This window comes from Enhydra lutris, unplaced genomic scaffold (genome assembly GCF_002288905.1).
Source record: "Enhydra lutris kenyoni isolate GAN:26980312 unplaced genomic scaffold, ASM228890v2 scaffoldscaffold66, whole genome shotgun sequence".
Taxonomy (NCBI): Eukaryota; Metazoa; Chordata; class Mammalia; order Carnivora; family Mustelidae; genus Enhydra; species Enhydra lutris.
The window spans coordinates 10,668,522-10,687,425 of record NW_019154150.1 but is presented as its reverse complement, the minus strand read 5'-3'; the positions used below and the strand labels follow the sequence as shown (position 1 = coordinate 10,687,425).

At 46.2% G+C, this 18,904-nt stretch overlaps 1 protein-coding gene across 2 annotated transcripts in view; it reads right to left on the bottom strand.

Annotated features, from left to right (window-relative positions):
* LOC111159088 (integrin subunit alpha 9) overlaps nt 1-18,904 on the bottom strand; it is a 333,563-nt gene that overhangs the window by 143,492 nt on the left and 171,167 nt on the right. For both annotated transcript variants that reach the window (XM_022521479.1, XM_022521480.1), the window contains one exon: nt 6,139-6,215. In XM_022521479.1, the coding sequence (XP_022377187.1) occupies nt 6,139-6,215 (77 nt within the window). The remainder of the gene's footprint in view (nt 1-6,138; nt 6,216-18,904) is intronic.

Here is an 18,904-nt window from a genome sequence, read left to right as displayed (position 1 = left end):
CTGAACTTGGCTGTCGATTTATGAGGGAACCCAGGAGACCAGAAGACCCAAACAGTTGAGCCCAGCCTAAACAGATGATCCACAGAATCAAGAGATAAATAAACAGTGGTTTCTCCAAGGCATGAAGTTTTGGGGTGATTTGTTACACAGCAATAAGTAACTGATATGCTAGTGTTGCATTGTGATGCAGTAAACTGTCCCTATTTGTTTCCACCAAGCCTGGTATAGCCGTAGCCAGTGCTCTGTTACTATTTGTCAAATAAATGAATATACTAGCGTCGTGTCACTTCCTGCCGATGCGTAGAAGCTAGGCACTCTGGAAGGATACTGCTTCCTTCAACACCCTCCCTCCCCAGCCAGTGTGTGATTGTCTCTTTGCTTGCCTGAGTCTGCTAATTACCTTCCCCGGGGCCCAAATCCTACCCTCTGCCTAGGTAACTCCCACAGAAAGACCACCCACATGTCCATTCAGCCTTGAAGTGTTCCTGAAATGTGGGAGACACACCTGCTGCCTCACATTAGGGAACCCACATCAGAGCAAAAGCAAAGACTTATTCCAAGAGAGACGAGTGAGGATGAGCAATCCTTCCACTTATTCAAAAACTCCTATTCATGGGAGCATTTCATTTTTCTTTCAAGAATAAACCCTCGAAAAAAACCTTTCCTGTTTCCAGAGATTCCAGAAAAAGCAACTAAAAAAGCTAGCTGCTCCCAGTCAATAAACTTCTTTTGCATTTTTCTTCCAGATCTGGGACAGACAGCAAAGGAGAAAAACAGTAAAAGTGAAGGCTAACATTCTGGCCAGGGCACAAGTTTTCCAGGTTTCTGATCAGCTCCTGCTCACCTTCCTTCATAAAACAACAAGGATGGTGGCTTTACAACTGAGGAAACTGCTGACGTGCCAGCCACAAGCTTCAGGTCAAATCTGAGGCCCTCCATGGAGAGAGAAATCCAGCCTATATGGATTAAAAATGTGTGACTCAATGCAGAGACCACCACCGACCCGGCAGGATAGGCAGCGACTGTCTCCAGAGGGGAATATTGTGGTGTAAAGCTTCACATGTCCGACAGCTCATGAGGGAGCATGAGCAGGCACAGATGGAAGCCATCTTGACAACGGATATTTTAACCAATCCATCTCCTTTCAGGATGGGACTTTTCACACAGAGGACTTTCTCTCCAAGGTCCCCAGGCTTGGTACTTCTGGTCCAAAGCCAGTGGGTACCAAACCCCAACAGCCACTGAGGCTAGTGCATAGGAGGAGAGCAACACGCAGAATTAGCCATTCCTGGCTTTAATGGCTTGAGCAAGGAACCTGGCTTCCCCAAGCATCTGTATCCTCCCTACTAAAAGGAGTGTAATAATATTTACTTCCTAATGTCACTGAGAGGATTCAACGAAAGACTAATGCTAACTCTCATTTGCTGAGTGCCTGTTATATGCCAAGCACTTTTAGAAGCACTTAAATATGTTTTAATTCATGAAATATTTGGAATAACTTAATAAGGTGTTGCTATTATTTCTCTTGTTTTACTGATGAGGGAACAGGCACAGAGATGTTAAGCAACTTGCCCAAGGTTGCACAGCTGGTAAGATATGGTGTTGTCTAAATATATGATGACCCTCAAGGGCATCCAGGGCATGGTGGGCATTCCATAGACAGGGGTCTCTTCCTCTTTATCAAACAAGACTTTACTTCTACCTCATGCTATGCAGTTGATGATTCTGGCCACTTTGCACTTTGAGAAGAATCATTTGTTTCAGGTTCTAAATAGTTCTCTGGGTGCAGCAATCCTTGTCTCGAAGGCTGATTTTTCATGGATGGAGCTACCTGTCACCCACCCAAGGATTCTGGGACATGCACTTGACCCCACACCTCCATTGTGATAACTGCATTGCTAAAGCTACCAACATAGGACCATTACATGTGGCCACTAGATGTTCTTCTAACTTCGTAAATATTTACTGTGTCTTTTCACTTCCCCTAAGAGTTCTTTCATTATTCAGGTTGGCTGGCCAGAAGGCACTGAAATGTTCCACTCGTCTCCTACGGGAGGCATCAAAATATATATGTATGTATTTTTAGATCAACTGCCATAGTCTACATTTCTTTTTCTTTATCTTGATCATAGGTGCTGTAGTCTTAGATACTCTGGGTATTCAGACAGACAAAACAAAACACAGTTGCATCATTTTACAAATGGGAGTTTTCAGCTCTGTTCAATAGAAATCTGGACAGCCTCATCCCAGTCCTGGGCATTCTGGAAATGGCGTGTTTTGGGAATGAGCTCAAGCCCATTGAAGACTGTGCACCTTTAATTAAAGAGATGATTGCTTTAAGAGACAGCAAGCCTGCCAGAATTCATGCTCTCTGGAGAGAAAAATCAAAACATCCATGGGTCCCTGTCACAGATAGCATTTCTTGGCTTGATCCCTGGCCACTATGGGGGAACGCAATCACTCCCAGATGTCTTTCCCTCAGTCTTCTCCAGACAAAGCCTCTTCAGTCTGGTGGGCACTTGGCTGCTTTCAGCCACAACACCTTGTCCTGAGCTGTCCACCCAGTCGTCAGAGGGATCTTTCTCTGTTACCACTCTGCTTCAACTTTTCAGTACAGTGGGTCACAGGTAGCATGAGAGCTAGGTTCTAGAGACACTATGAAAGGCAAAAGTCAAGTCCAAATTGCCCTTTTGAAGTCCTTGGGGAGGCACCATGGTGAGGACCAACACAACATGTCTCATAAGTCCAACACTGCCAAGGGTACTCCTGTGCCAGGACAAAGGGATCCCGTGGACCTATGACAGGGACTAGGAAATGAGGGGGCTGGGGAAAAGCTGACTCAAAACTCAAGCTTTGGCTGAGTGGAATAGAGGATTAGATGACCCACACCATGTCACTCCCAGTCTTTGCCTCAACCCTCACCAAGTCCTCCTGACCTCCTCACCTTCATTCCAGACACCTGCGGATCTTTGCAGGCATTGGCCCTCCACACCTCCATGCCTCTGCTCACGTTTTCTCTCCGCCCAGAATACCTGCATCCTCTTCCTCATGCTCTTTCCTTCCTCCTCTTGGAAGCCGCTCCATGGTCCTATGATGATCCATCTTCCTCTCTTCTAGCACTGACCAGGTGGTGCCACCACCCCCTGGCTGCCTCTCCCACCTACACGGTGCATGCTGGGAGAGCATGGCGCACACACTGGTCATGTTGGCAGCTTGATGCCCAGTGTTTCCCTGATTTGAGCAGTTACGGGATGTGCATCCCACCCGGAGGCAATCACGGCTCCCACCTGGGGCAATCATGGCTCAACAGAGCTCAGTAATAAACCAGAGTAGCTCAGTTCTGGTTCAACAACCAAGATTTTGTCAACCAAATTCAGACCCTGGTTTCCACCAGCAGTTTAATGCCTGTGCCTTCCCTTACTTTGTACCTGGATCTACGTGAAGGTCTAAGGAAAACCACCATTTGGTACTGTGTCTCTCCCCACCCATTACCAATTAATGTTTCTTTGATGACTCCTCTGGGGACAGTCAGGGGCCCAAGATACAATGAAGGTTTAATGTGGGATCCAGACAAAAGGTTATTTTGAGAGACCAGCCTCCTGGGAAATAACTTATCATAAGGACAGGATCATAGCTTTCGTCCAAGGGCACCACTTCTGAGATTCAGAAAATCTCCTTACCCAGTCTCTAGGTCTTGTGTCTAAGTCAAGGATGATGGAACTACCAGAAAGGCTGAAACATCCCTGGAAACTATAAGATATCAGGAAAGAGAGCAGCCCTCTTCTTCATGTGGTAGTGCAGACTGTCTTTTAGGTCCCAGTTCACCCCTCCATGAACTTAGGTCCTCTGCTCTGTGACTTTGCAGTTCTTCTCGTTAAGGGGGCACAGAATATTTTCCTGACTTGGGGGTCGGTCATATGACTTGCTGTGACCAACAGAGTAAGGCTCAAGTAACAGTGCACCGGGTCTGAGCTGGGACCTTAAGGGTTACTGCATGTTTCTGCTTGCCCTTTGTGCTGTCGCCAAGCCATGAGAAGGATAAGTCCATGCTAGCCGAGTGTTCCAGCAGGACAATGAAAGATATATGAAGCAGAGCTAAACTGGGTCACCCGAACCTAGCCGAGATCAACCTACTCTCTGCTGAACCCCAGATGCATGGACAAGTCAGCCAAGATCCAGCTGAGTCCAGCCTGGACCCGCCAACCCTCAGTTAACCTGCAGATCCATTAAAAGAGATGACTGCTGTTTTAAGCCATTGAGTTTTGAGGTGCTTTGTTACACAGCCTTTCTCTGTGGCTAAAGCTCGCTGATACATATGGGGGGTCTGGGTCCTGGCCACTGTAACTGTTCTCAAGTTATCAATTTCTGGGCCCACAGAGCAGACCTGGTTCTGATCAACACTCCTGAGGGGCAGTCAAGGCTGTTTTAACCACCAGTGGCTTACCAACCATGAGCCTTGGGTTTTATGTCTTAATACAAGAAATGCACAATGGCACAGAGATGAACTTGACTATGTCCATCAGTGGGCAGCTGGAACATCAGGACTTCACTAACCTAATACTTAACCTTGGAGCAAGTGAACATTTTCCTACCACATAAAGTTTTCTGATCCAAAACAAACTTCCAACATTTACTGTCTGCCTCAAGACAACACAAATTCATGTATTTTTGTTTTATGTTACTTTGTCCCTAAGACACTTTTTGGAAGACGTATTTAAAACTGAAAGTAATGACCTGATAATTTGTGAACTTTCTTTAGAACTGGTTTCTCCAATAACTGCAGGAACTTCTTTACCTTAAAAAAAATTCTGATATCCACTTCTTTTATTTGAAGTCATTTTCTCAGCTTGGCAAAACGTGTGCCATTTTAATTTACCACTTTTGTCAGAAGTCAAAGTAATGCTAATTAACATTTAAGTGGCTTGGAGAAGTATTTGTGTGTGTGTATGGGGTGTTATATCATCTTTTGCCCAATAAATGAAAACAAAAGAAAAAAAATCTTAGTATTACTTTCTTTTGATAAATAATAGGTAATTTATCAACAAAAGTGTGTTTCAGTGCAGTCACTGGTTCATAATGGGATAGATATGTCTACATCCACCCAAACTTAACTCTCATGGTTACAAATAAGGGACATACAATGGCATTTGGAGAAGTATCAAAAGTGAGGACAGTTTTTGAAATGGTAATACATGTATGGACAGACATTCCGGCCCCCAGGCTAAAACGATCGTTCCAAAGGAACTGTCTTGAAAGGAAACCAGTCTCTGAAATGTGGCCAAATGATTCAGGACCAGCACCTTCACCCTATAAGGTGTCTAAAATAAAAGGCTGGCAGAGAGGAAACAGGAGGCCTCTGTGTGGTTTACCTTCGCTAGGAGGACTCTCATACTGGGGGAGGGAAGCCTGAAACAACAGAGCTGGTCTGTTCCCGGGGATCACATCGCCTACCCCTCCCGGCACACCCTCCCGCCACCAAAGAGCCTTCACCTGTTGTGAAAGCAGATGCCATTGTTAAGTGGGGGGGAAACATTAAAAGAATCTTATTATAATATTAAGTCAAATCATAGGAACTGTCCCAGTTAAACCCTGGCAATTTCTTATGGTTCAATCTCATACAATGAGTAACTATAAAATACTCCCTCCATCACACAAATACTCACAGGAATCAGAAATACAGGCTAAACTGTGAGGTATGCGGAACCATAAATGAAACAAAGAGCTAATCATCCCCACCAGAGGATAGCTATTGTTAAAATTATTGCAGGGGCGCCTGGGAGGCTCAGTGAGTTGAGCCTCTGCCTTCGGCTCAGGTCATGATCTCAGTGTCCTGGGATGGAGCCCTGCACTGGGCTCCCTGTTCAGCTTAGCTGGGAGTCTGCTCGACCCTCTGCCTCCCAGCTCCTGCACGTTCTCTTTAACTTGCTCCCTCTCAAGTAAAAGCTTTTTTAAAAAATTATTGTATAATATACATACTTCTTGTTAAGCTATAAAATACTGTTGTAGAGCATTGTATCCCACCAATTCTAGTTCTCCTCTTTGTGGGGTGGGGGGGTACTCTGCACATTCAGGCTTCAGGCCTGGGGTCCTGACAAAGGAGCCTCCCAGAACGAGGTGGCAGGAGGAGGGCTGGGTTACCTGGAGAGCAGCAGCTGACCCTGGAGCTGTAGGTCCGCGGCACAGTCCTCTGAGCGGCAGTTCCTTTCAAAGACGGTCTGTGGGGGAGAGAAGACAGGAAGAACAGGATTTAACGGCAAAGGAGTAAATATCAGCCAACTATTTCCTTCCAAATCAGCAGGAACTCCTTCTGTGAAAGCTTTCCCACTCTCTCCTCCCGGGAAGCCAGCCCCCCACCGAAGTGAGGGCTCCTCCTCCTCCGGGGGAACCCACAGCAGTGGGGGGCTGGGCTGCAGCATGCCTTCCTCCTGTGGTTCATGTCTCAGGCTGCTGAAGTGCTTCTTCTAGTAGGTTCCTCAAGAAGGAACCTCTTCCTTGAGAAGATCCTTAAATGCTCTCAGATGGTGCGTGAATAATAATCCAGTTGCGTAAAGAATTCTTAGATTACAGTGTGGTCATTTCCTTCTGTTTGCTTTCTTGGGGAGGCAGAAAGTCTCTGATGGAGGTGGGTTCCGCCTGAGTGATGGGATATGATAATGTTTAGCTGCAAAGAGAACAGTCTAAAAGGCCTTGTGGCTATCAGGCTGAGGGCACTACACCAGGGCTGAGCGGACCCTTTCCTGCATCTTAGGGGTAGGGAGTGGGCAGCCTCCAGAACAGATCGGACCTCAATGGCCAAAGCCCCACCCAGTGCTGGGGCCCAGCTCTCAGTGCGCCAAGCCAGCCCGCTGTTCAGAGTGCTTGTGCAGTGCGCTGAGCTGGGCCTGTGTGGAGGCTGGCCAGGGAATCGGGGGCGGCACCTTGGGAGGAGTTAGTTTTCCCCTATACCCCACAACAGGGTGGCCGGTCCCTCCCTTACACTCGACTGGAGCTCTGGAGTGCTCTGACATGTCTCATCTAAGGACAGCAGACTCCCCACGTTCCCGACTGACAGACACTGCTCACTACTGGAAAGTGGCTTTGATCATTTTGGATTTTGGAGAGAAGAGCCTGTTATCATTTTTCAGTTGTAAGTCATTCACTATTAAACTTCTCTGTCACTGATCATGCCTGTGGTTTTTCCCCACCACAGAACATAGTTCCAAGGGATTTGTTCCCATCCCACGGGGTACGTCCAGGCGGTGCTCAGAGCGCCAACGCGGGCTCCAGTGAACTTGCTGGCTCACGGACAGTCTAGACCTACCAGACAGAACATTTCTGCCTATGGAAATTCATATTCCTCCGTCACATTTCCAAAAGAATAAAGCGCCCCAGCCAACATTCCCTGCCTTGATTGTGGCAGGGGGGAAAATCACGGAAGTCTTGGGCAAAAGTAGGAAATCCCCGTGTTCTTTTGGACACTACTGGGAGGAAGGAGAGAGCCAGATTTCCAGGAGAATTTGATAGAAGACACTGGGTCTTTGTGATCTCAAGCAAGGAGAGAACAGCAGGAAGCTGATGTGGACTGCATAGATGTCTTCGGAGACAGAGGCAGGCTCTCTGAGAGTAGGGATGAGGGGGAAGCACCGAAGGTGGCTTCACCTTTGAAATTGAACCTGAAGGTCCCTCCTTGTCATGCCCTGACTGAGGCCTTGAACTTAACTTTGTTTTTTGTAATTTCACATTTTCCTTCAAGGGAACTTTCCTCCCAAATTATATAAGCTTCAGGTCCGACGATACCAAGCCCTGGCCCTGCTGACAGGCTCCTCTCAGTGCGAGGTTTTCCAGGGTCACAGGCGAGAGGGACAGTTTGGGTTCCCATCGTTGGGTGAGGGGGGGACATGGGTAAGAAGTGATAAAGAGGATGTGGCCTCAATCATCCTGCAGTATACAATCTGAGAAGACCTTGTCCCCACCCTCCTCACCTTTGTCCCTCTGGCTCTCTTGTGCTGACTACCCACTCAGACTAGCCTTCCATCTTCCCATTGGAAAAGCAGGGCCTCCACTGAAGCCAGTCTCCAGTTCCTCCACCTCATTCACCCAGGGTGTGTCTTTGCATCCCTCCATGAGCGAACCAAAACCACATCTCTGAGCCCCCCACGAGTGCAGGCTTCCATTGTTAAGTTCTTGTAGCTCCAGGCACTTTCTCCTGCTACCACTCATCTCGTTCGTAACTAACTGATTTTATCATTACATGTTTCCTGTTTATGTCCCCAGCTAAAATTAGGCTCCGTGAAGACGGGGACCATATTGGTCCTGCTCACCTTTGTCCCTGTCCCCAGAGCCTGGCATGTCGAGGTTGTCTGGCCAACCCAGGAGGACCACGTGGTGCTCTGAGAGCTGGGGTGACCACTGAAATGGGGAGCCCCAAGTGGATGCTCCAATCTGGGCCAATGCTAATACACTGATCATCCTCGCCAAAGCTCCACACCCATCCCTCAGCAACATGCAAGTGTAGAGTCTCTGATAAGGAACCTGTGGCTTCGTGGAAGCTCACTGTCCTTGGTCTGTGTTCCCCTTGTACCCTACTATTTCCCATCCCTGAAACTGGCTTAGGTCTCCCAGTGCTGCTAAATTTCCACCCAACAAAGGCAAGCTCCGAGTCCATCATTTATATATACTGATGTACACACACGGGGATACACACACACACACACACACACACACACACACACACACACTGCACACATGTTATATGTGGGCGCTCACCAGCTAACATTAAGCACGACCTATCCTGAGAAGATAAAGCACCAGCTCAGAAATTAACCCGGAACTCAATTTCCACAGTTATAAAATGAAAACAAGCCAAGGTTTCAGGCAAAGACCCTCCCAGGCTGGGAACGCAGTTGTCTTATGGGTAGAATAGCAAGACAGAGGGAGTCAAGAGACCTGCCTCATGCACCAGAGAGGCTGAGGTTGAAACTCAGAGTTCCCCTGCTTTGGACCTGGATTTGTCTCTCTGGGTAAATGACTGTATTGTTTTCCAAGGAACTGAAAAGCATCTTTCTGGGGCAGAAGGTGGGCAGACTGAGGCCTCAGAATGCCAGCTGATAACATAGAGTTTCCAGAAGCCAAGAAAGACTACTTCTCCTTTACAAAGAGTATAGGTTCTCCATGAAGCCAGTGGGCCAAACTCCCAATTTTCCTCTTAGGAACAACCCTGAGTGCCAACCAGGCCTCTAAGAACTCTAAGAAATTCCTCCGCCCACCTTTGCCCCTCATCTCCCTGGTGTTCTAGGCAAACACAAGCTTAGCTGTCTGAATCGGACAAATTCCCCACCAGCTTGGAAGCTGTCTTTCCCACTTTCCTCCAGCCTCCACTTACTGGTTGGCAAAGCCCTGTTTCTTTACCTGGAAGATCTGAGAAGCCACCATCTCTTAATTCCTCTCTGGTAAAAAGAGATAAATGCTTTCTCTCAGGAGACAACCATTTCCTGCCTCAGGCTTCAGAGACTTGCGGACACCCAGCAGCCTCCTCATACTCACAAACTACATTTCCATGTTGGCTCCTGCCTCATTCTGGTCTTCACCCAGATTTCCATGGAGATTAGTTTTCCTCCTCCCCAAATCCTTCCTCTGCTTCTTTTAGAACAGAGTCAGCAGACTTCCTCTGTAAAGGGTATCTAGTAAACCCATTTCGCTCTAGGCTGTGCAGTCTCTGTTGTAACTAGTGCTGTGAGAGCAGCCATATGCGCCATGTAAAGAAACAGGCATGGCTGTGTCTCAATAAAACTTTATTTATAAGAATAAGCAGCAGACCAGATTTAGCCTGCAGCTTGTGGACTCCTGTTCTAAAATATTTATCTATTGATTTCCTCATTCTCTTCAGCCAAGGGGGGAAAAAAAAAAGGATACAATGAATTCAGCTCAAGTTACAGCTCTCTCTGAGCCAAAGTACAGAGGCTAGAGTTTTCTTCCCAATGCTGTGGCCACCAAGGCCAACACAGCCTTGGGGATGTGTGGCTTGTGGCTGGCAGCTCAGTGGCTGTCCTGGCCAAGGCTGACTGCAGAGAGGAAGCTGCCTGGGTGTTCAAGCCATGGGGTGCCCACTTCCCTTACTCAAATCCGTGTTGGAAAAAAATCTTCACTTCTGATCTAGCAGAAGTAGGATTCTTCACCTATTCCAGCTGTCATGTTCATAGGAGGGTCAATTTCTTGGACTTGGTGATATTTGCAGAAAATATATATATATGTATATATATATATATATATATATATATATATATATATATATATATATAAAATCATTGACACAGATTAGATACTGTTTACAGAGTTGCTATAGCAACTCCATCCATGCTGAGGCCTGAGAAAATAGGACAACTGGACTGGTGGGAATATATGCTTTTCATATCCCACCCCCAAGGGGGCCAAACAAGAAGGCTATTTTTAAGCTAACATGAGTGAGGCATTTCCTGATGGGCAATGTGACTTAGCAGGGGGTCTCTGCCTGGACAACGGGAGATACATTTCTGAACTGTTGCTCCTCTCCCAGTCCCATAGAAGATCCCAGAGGCCTGGCCATACATAAACCATGTCTGTAACCCCCAGCACGTAGTACAGGGTTAAAAAAGATGTGTAAATGCCATGAGTTTCTCTTTCCAATTCTGTTTTAATGGGCTCCTTTTTCCAGAATCCAACACTGTGTTTAACACTGGGACCACTCAGGGTGGTCCCAGGATTTCTGGATTCAGCCCTGTGCCCAAATGAAGAAAGGAAATATCTCCTTGCCTGGTATTTAAAATAAGGTCATACAGACAGAGTTGCTTTCTAAAAAATATCATGTCCACAGGAATAAATGAAAGACAAATACTTCATAAATTAAAGTGGAGGAATTTCTTCCATATCAGGGTCTGTACAAATTATCCTCTTAGATTTTGAAAGCATGGGAGAACAACAGTCCCACTGGTCTTCCTCTAAAGCAAACACAGCACCAATTTTGCCTCACGTCTTTATGGAAAAACTGGAAGTGATTAAGTTCTGTCTGGGGGTATCCTTCGGTTTACTCCATGGTCCTGCAGTTCACAGCACACTCTCCTCTGCCTAAAGACAGCCTTTCCCATGGTCCGGCTCCACCTCTATGAGAAACTAGCAAGAGCTGAGCTGGCCCACGGGGGACTGCACCTGGCCTCTTGGCTCTCCTGGACTCCAGGACTGCCTGGGCCTGGCTGGCCTTTTACAGGCCACATTTCACGCCCCCCTACAACCCCTGCCTTTTAATATCAGCCATAAACTTGCTCCTAGAGACCTTCTGGCCCCCAGGTGCCGAAATGCTCTCCCTTGATTTTTCATCCTGGAATCTTTGTGTGTCCTATGCTTCATTTATCAATTTTTTTTTTTTTTTAAACAGCTACTACTAACTAGTCACGAGAGGCAGAAAATAGAACCAGGAATAAAGGCGCTGGTGCTGAAAGAGGAAAGGAAGAACATGCTAGCTGTATTTCTAAAGGCTGCAGAGCCAGATGCATTCAGGCAACTGGGAGGAAGACTGGAGAGGCTGCCAGCAAGACCCTTCTCACACACCCACTCGAGCCTCACCTCAGTGGGGCTCCAGGTGTAACTCCAAGTAGCAAGGCCTGGCCTCTGACTTCCTCAGTCCCCTCCGAAGGTGACAAAGGCGGGGCTAATGTTTCTTCCCCAGGCAGAGACTATCCACAGGACATGTGTCCTCGCTTGTTTATATACACACAGCATGGGCTCATGGGCAAGGTTTTCCATAAGGCAGGATGAAGGAAAGAAAACCCAACAGGCCTGAAGATTTGGGGGAAAACCACTATATTTTCCCTCAAAGAGTTGTGCGGAATCAGGACACACTCTTTCCGTAAGTTGCAGAGATGAAGCACTAAAGAAGAAAGCTTGCAGACTGCATGGGTCACTATCAGGTACAGCCCAGCCTTTGAGAGATGGGAGTCGCCTCTCCTCTGTTCTTGGGGTTAACGTTGGAGGAGAAGCCAGAGACATGGAGATGTAACTGGACTTCTGTGGTCATCAGGGAAGCTGAACTACATGTCTTCCTCACACATAGTTGAAGCTAGATGGCCTTCACATGTGTTTCACCGAGATGCCCTTTCTGAAAAGATTACCCAGAAGCTGATGACAAGAAGCTGATGTTTATGAAAGGGGAGGGGGTGATCTGGTTGGACCAGGGATGGGGGTGGAAACTTCTTCCTCTAATCCTGCCCCCTCCTCCACCGGACCAAACTGCTCCCTTGAATCCAGGTTCTTAATTTGCCCCCCCCACCCCCACCCCAAGCAGACTGGATGGTCTCTGAAACCCATCTGGCCCCAGGTCTTCAGTGACAAGCTCTCTCTGTTTCATCCTTCTGACCCCTCCACTTTGCAATGTTCGGCAGACTCCATATGTGATAACGAAAATAAACCTTCGAGCTGGCCTTTTAAGGCACCTGGGTGCCTCACCTGGGAAACTATTACCTCATATCCAGGCTGAACAGTGAGTTCTCGAAGGCTGGGGCTCTATTTCCACACACACAGGCACTGTGGGGGACAGAGGGTGACGATTTCCAACACAATGGAGGCCTGAAATTTATGGCTTCAACATAATTCCAAATTCACATTAGAGTAAAACAGCCCCCTTTTCCCTTGAAAGATGACAAAGTGAGTATTCTCAACACAGGCAATGCCTCTTCCTCCACCAAGCGTATTTCCTCCACCTTGATTTTTGGAAAGGACATTCACACGTGCACAAACGGACTACCATTGTTAGTGAATCACCCTGATTGCACACCACGCTCTCCTGCCTGGGAGGAATTCCCAGAGAGCTCATAGAGCACATTTTAAAAAATTAGACAGGGGCGCCTGAGTGGCTCAGTGGGTTAAAGCCTCTGCCTTTGGCTAGGGTCATGATCCCCGGGTGCTGGGATCAAGCCCCACATCGGGCTCTCTGCTCAGCAGGGAGCCTGCTTCCTCCTCTCTCTGACTGCCTCTCTGCCTACTTGTAATCTCTGTCAAATAAATAAATAAAATCTTTAAAAAAATTAGCTTGGCTGAATCTGTCAATGAAAAAATTCTGATAGGATGTCCACTCTTTGCAGGAAGCCCTAGCCTTGTGTTCTTTCAGAGCAGCCACTGAGGGCTAGGCACCGTGTCAGCTACCAGGAACCAATAGAAAATGAGACAAAATAGATCCCTGCCCTCTTGGGCCTCCATTCAAGTGAGGGAGACAGAAAAGCCATTAGACAAAATAATAACAAACATGACAGGTTTCATGAAGGAATCAAATAGTTAAGTCAGGGAATACAGATAGTTGGAAGAGTATGGTTCTCTGCAGAGGTGATATGTCAGCTGAGACCTGAAAAATGAAGAACAGGCTGTGAGAAAGACACAGCGAGAACTTTCTACAAGAGATATCAGCATGTGCAAAGGGCCTGAGGCAGGAGAGGGTTTGGTGAGTTTGAGGGTGGTTGGCGTGCAGCGTGTAGCCAGCACTGGATGACCCTGGAGAGGCCAGGGCCCCACTGCACAGGGTCTGTGGACCTCAACAAGAGTCTGGATGTTCTTCTAAGGGCAGATGGAAACTATGGGGGTGGCAGGCATTATAAAGAGAAATGACCTGGTCCAGGTGAGAAATTATGGTGGCCTGGACTACAGTGGTGGCAGCAGAGAGGAGGTGCAGAGGTGGGGATTCACACACCATTCCAGCTTGAGCTGGTGGTGTAGATCACCCCCATACCATCCCCTCTAGGACAGGGGCATCTCTGGGCCTAACAGGCAAGGACCAGTGCTGAAGATCACAAGAGGTCCATACAAAGAACCAGCCAGAGCCATTAGATAGTGTCACTGCCTGCTCCCCAAGGAACCTACTCAGGGACCAGCTGAGACTGGACATACCCCAGCAGAAAGGAATCAGCTTCAGTGGAGCATCTGTTTCTTCCAGCCCTGCTGAGATGCTCACATGGTTTGCCCCATTCTTTCCTCACGATAATGCTGTGAAGCTGCCTTGTCCCCTCCACTCACTGGGGAAGAGATGGAGGCTTCCGGAGGCTAGGTGACCTGCCCCCCCTGGCCCCGCCCCAGGAAGGGAAGAGCAGAATCTAATGCTGTCTCATCATTTCATGTCCCTCATATATTATTTCACAGAATCCCACGATCCCTCCTGGGCAGGCAGAGCAGATGATGGCATCCCAAGTGACAGGTGATTAAGGGGACTCTCAGGAGCTAAGTCACGTGCCCCATGCCACTGGGTGCATACATTCTGCGTTGGCTTGGGACCCTGATCTCACTCTGTGTGCCCCTATGATCCTTTCCCAGAGAAGTCAGGGGAAGAAAGCAGCCCTGGGGTTCTCTGGGGCGCGGAGCACGTTCGTTTTCTACTGCTGCAGTAATGCATTAGCACAAACCTAACATTTGTGTACAAAGTGGGCGATCTGGAAGTCCAGCCCCAGCCAGGTCTCTGAGGGCCTCCTGAGTAAGCCTGAGAGCAACCAGAGTTTTCCAAGCTCTATCCTGTGTAGAGGGTTTGAAGACAGGGCTTCTGTCATAGCCACTGGTATGCTCACCTGAGCGGAAAGGTAAGGGACCTAGCTTCCTTCCCAGCACACAGGCCAGATGGGGCCCTACAGAATTCTTCCCATCAGTTCCATACTATTTCAGCAGCTGATACCACTAGGAACTAATAATGAGTCAACTCTCTGGGTCTTCCACACTGAACCTCTGAGAACTCACATGCAAGGTCTTCCTGGGACCACTGTGAGAGCTTCCAAGTGCCTCCAGGCCCAGGCAGACCAGTATCCCCAAGGAAGGTCTCTGGTCTCCCCACACTCAAAAAGATGCAATGGTCGCCTGTCCCCAACAGCAACAAGTCTGGCTCCGTGGCCAGTGAACAAAACCTTAGACGGCATGATTGTAGTCCCAGTCTTCATGGCCCCTCCCCTTTCCCCAAAACTAGACATTCAGCTACATGGAAGACCATTGGTCATCCATCAGTCCTTCGTCCTCATTTAGGCTGTCAAACTCCTCCAGCCTTGAGTGTCCAAACCCTGCTTCCTTGGCTCCAGCCCATTCTCCCTCTCTCCATAAAACACCTTCTCCTTGGCTGGAAGTGGTCCTGGGAGTGAAACACTCACACACACTAATATGAATCTCACCTTCTTCTGTATACACATTATTCCTGCACTGTAAGCCTGCTGAAGGCAGTAATGTCTTCTCTCTTTATCAAGATCTTACATGGAATAGACACTAAATTGCTTTTGGATTTATTACAGTCCTTTTAAATACTCTTCAGGTTAAGGGATAAAACAAGTTGCTTTTTCTTGTTGTTGCTTGGTTTTGTGTTCAATATCCCCTGAGAAGAGGTAGGTCTCTACTTCTCCTGAAAATTTTTTTAAAGAGTTTATTTATGAGAGATAGATGGGTAGATAGATAGAGAGAGAAAGAGAGAGAAAGCACAAGCAGGAGCAGAAGGAGAAGCAGGCTCCCCACTGAACTGGGAGCCTGATGTGGGGCTTGATCTGAGCCAGAGGCACATGCCTAACTGACTGAGCCACCCAGGCACCCCAACTTTCCTTCAATTTTTCAGGTGAAGTATATGTTCATCAGGCTGCACATCCTACAAAGGTCTGCAGAGAGCCCAGGATCCCAGGTGGTTCTCAGCACTGTGGCAACAGTACGACTATTCACTCACATAGCCTAGCACTTATCCCATAGTCCACATTCTCCCAACACCGTTCTTCACCCAGCAGTGGAGAGGCCTAGCCTCCTGCCTGTCCCGCTACCACAGAAAGCCACAGATCCCTTGGGAGTCACGCTGCACAGGCTTTAGCCACTGCCTCCGTGTTACACACACTGTCTGTGCAGCTGTTCCGCCTGAACTCCACCACCTGGGATGGCAGGCCGAGACTCCAAAGGCTCACCAGGATGCAGTCCACCCCGCTGCACAACCCTGTGTACCAATATGGGCTCGGTGCCTTTTAGTTGAAGACAATGCAGTATTTAAATCCTAATGTTATCTGGCAACATGACTTGATGAGGTTATTCTTTCCTAGGAAAGAGATTAGATGCTCTTTGTGGAGCCGTCATAAATACACACATGGGCTGAAATTCAGCTCTGCTTGCTAGAGTGGGCCTCGCTCTCAGAATCTTTCTCCCCCTCAAACTGAGTCACATCTGGAAGACACATGGTGGATGGTCATTAAATTAGCTACCCGCTGCCCCCCAATCAGGAAAAGGAGAAAAAGCAAGGATCACTCTCCCAGAATATTTCCCAGACTCCTGGACAATCTTTCCAATCTATGAAATTAAAATGAAAGAAAAATATTTTTCTATCAAAGAATCACATGTTTAAAAGAAATAATGATCCCCTGCCACATACCTCCCTATACCGAGTCCTGCTCTCCAGGGGCAACCACTATTATCCACATCCACATGTGTTTCTTTTGATGATTAATCAGATTTAGACATTCTCTTACTGAATACCTGACACAATGGACAAGAATTTTTCTCTCCTCTGCCTTCCTAATTTTGACAGGCAAATCATTAGTCTTAACTCCTCTCCTGCAGTGGTTCTCAAACATCAGCTGCATTAGAATCACCTGGTCAGGGGTTAGTTAAACGACTGTCTTTGGCTCAGGTCATGATCCCAGTGTCCTGGGGTCGAGCCCCCCATGTCTCTGTTTTCTCCTGACTTGTGCTCTCTCTCTCTCTCTCAAATAAATAAATAAATAATCTTTTAAAGAAAGAGAGAATCACCTGGTCAGATTGTTAAAATATCTCACAAGATCCCAAAAGAGGCTGACATGGCTGATTCAGCAACCACAATTTGAGAAGTAGTATTCCAGAGTGCCTGGGTGGCTCAGTTGTTAAGTGTCTGCCTTCAACTCAGGTCATGATCCCAGGGTCCTGGGATTAAGCCCCACATCAGGCTTCCTGCTTGGCAGGAAGCCTGCTTCTCCCTCTCCCTCTGCCCCTGCTTGTGTTCCCTCTCTTACTGTGTCTCTCTCTGTCAAATAAATAAATAAAATCTTTAAAAAAAAAAGTAGTACTATTCAACTGATGACTTCTGTGATTTTTAGTAGCATTTCTTGTTTCATCAAGTTTGCAGTATCTTTTGACCCACCAATTTAAGAAATTAAGAGAACTTTGGTCATTCTATTTTTACCTCTATACAGTCAAATTTAAGGACATTTATATTTTATAGTATGACTGAAAACCAATAAGTAATGCTAATGTTATATGGCCACATGATTATTGATCACAGTAGAACCAAGCCAAGTGTCATGATTACACATCCTCTTCTATACGTGCAAAGTTCAACTCCTGGAATACTCAACTTTCACTTAAGGGAGAATATTTCTAGTATCAAAGCCTTTCTCTTCCTTATATCCCTTTACTTGCTCAAAATCCCATGATATTTTGTTCTATGTTTGAACCATGACATATTGACCATATTTCTATTTTTCTGAGAGTTTTTGATTGCCTTTATTTTTTTCTTAGAGAAGAAACATATTTCATCCACACTCTATCCTAAAATTTTGCTTCTTTCTGTTATTCTGTCAGTTGCTGGCTTCATTATTCCTGAAGTTCATTGATCCCTTGTTCTAAATTGGTAATTTTTTTTTTAATTTTTAATTTGCTGTTACACTTTTGTTTTGTTGGATGCCATCTCGAGTTATTTCCATGGAAGTGTTCCTAAAGAGGTAAACTATCTGGTCCTCACTTGTCTGAAAACTGTATTTTGACCTCATACTTGACTGTTAGGGAAAGTATAAAATTCTAGTTTCAAATCACTTTCTCTCAGAACTTTGAAGCCTTTATTTCACTATATTCTGACTTCTAAGATTGCTAATCAGGAGTCTGATGGTCTATTTAGTATGTCTCTAATTCTGTTACAAGCTGACATATATCCCCCAATACCACCATCCTGTACTCCCTGTCCCAGAAGCATTTAGAATTTTCCTTAAATCTTAGGAGCAGAGACACTGCAAAATGAAGCATCCAGGATATTTTTGGTTTATCCTGCTTGTAAGTTGGTGAGACCATTAAATTAAAAAAATAATGTTGTCCTTTACCTCTGGGAAATTTTGTTCTATTGTCTCCCCTAACTTTTTAAATATTCTCTCTTTACTTTTTCTGGTATTCCTATTACTTGAATATAGAACCTTGTAAATTGATCTTTTAGCTGTCTTTTCTATTTGTCTTTCAGCTCTGCTTACTGGTGGATTTCTTACCATCATCTTCTTATCCTACTAAATTTTTGTCTCTGCAACCATAATCTTTAAGAACCCCTCTTTTCTTGTTTCTTCCCTTTAAAAAGAAATAGCATTCCAACCATTTCCCAATGGACAAAATATATTCTTAAATCTCCTTGTATTTATTACATACAGTTTATGGTGGTTTTAAAATTTATATAATCTCTTCTATCCCCTAAATAATCTATTTTCTTCTAAGTCAGTTATTTTGTTGTTTATTGTATTTCTTTTTCAATGTACCACATTGCCCCTGCATTCTCAGGCTATACTGGTTGTCCATTTGTATTTAAGAATAAGACAAAAGGACTGATTAGAAAATCTGTGGATGTGTCTGGGAATGGTAGGAGAGGAAGCTAGCACTTACAGTGGAGCCTCTAAATGCCAGATGAGGTAAGGCTTTCCTCTGGGGAAGCAGCCAACTCATGCTATCTCAATCAGTTAAATTCTTTATAGAAGAAAACTGCCTGGTTGCTTGCTATTCTGCATGCCTAAAGTATAAAGGGACAAGAACAGGGGAGAAACACCAACTCTTTCACTTACCAAGTTTCACTTAATAGGCCCCCTTCCCATGTGGTCCATATACACTATGGAGTATTATGCCTCCATCAGAAAGGATGAATACCCAACTTTTGTATCAACATGGACAGGACTGGAAGAGATTATGT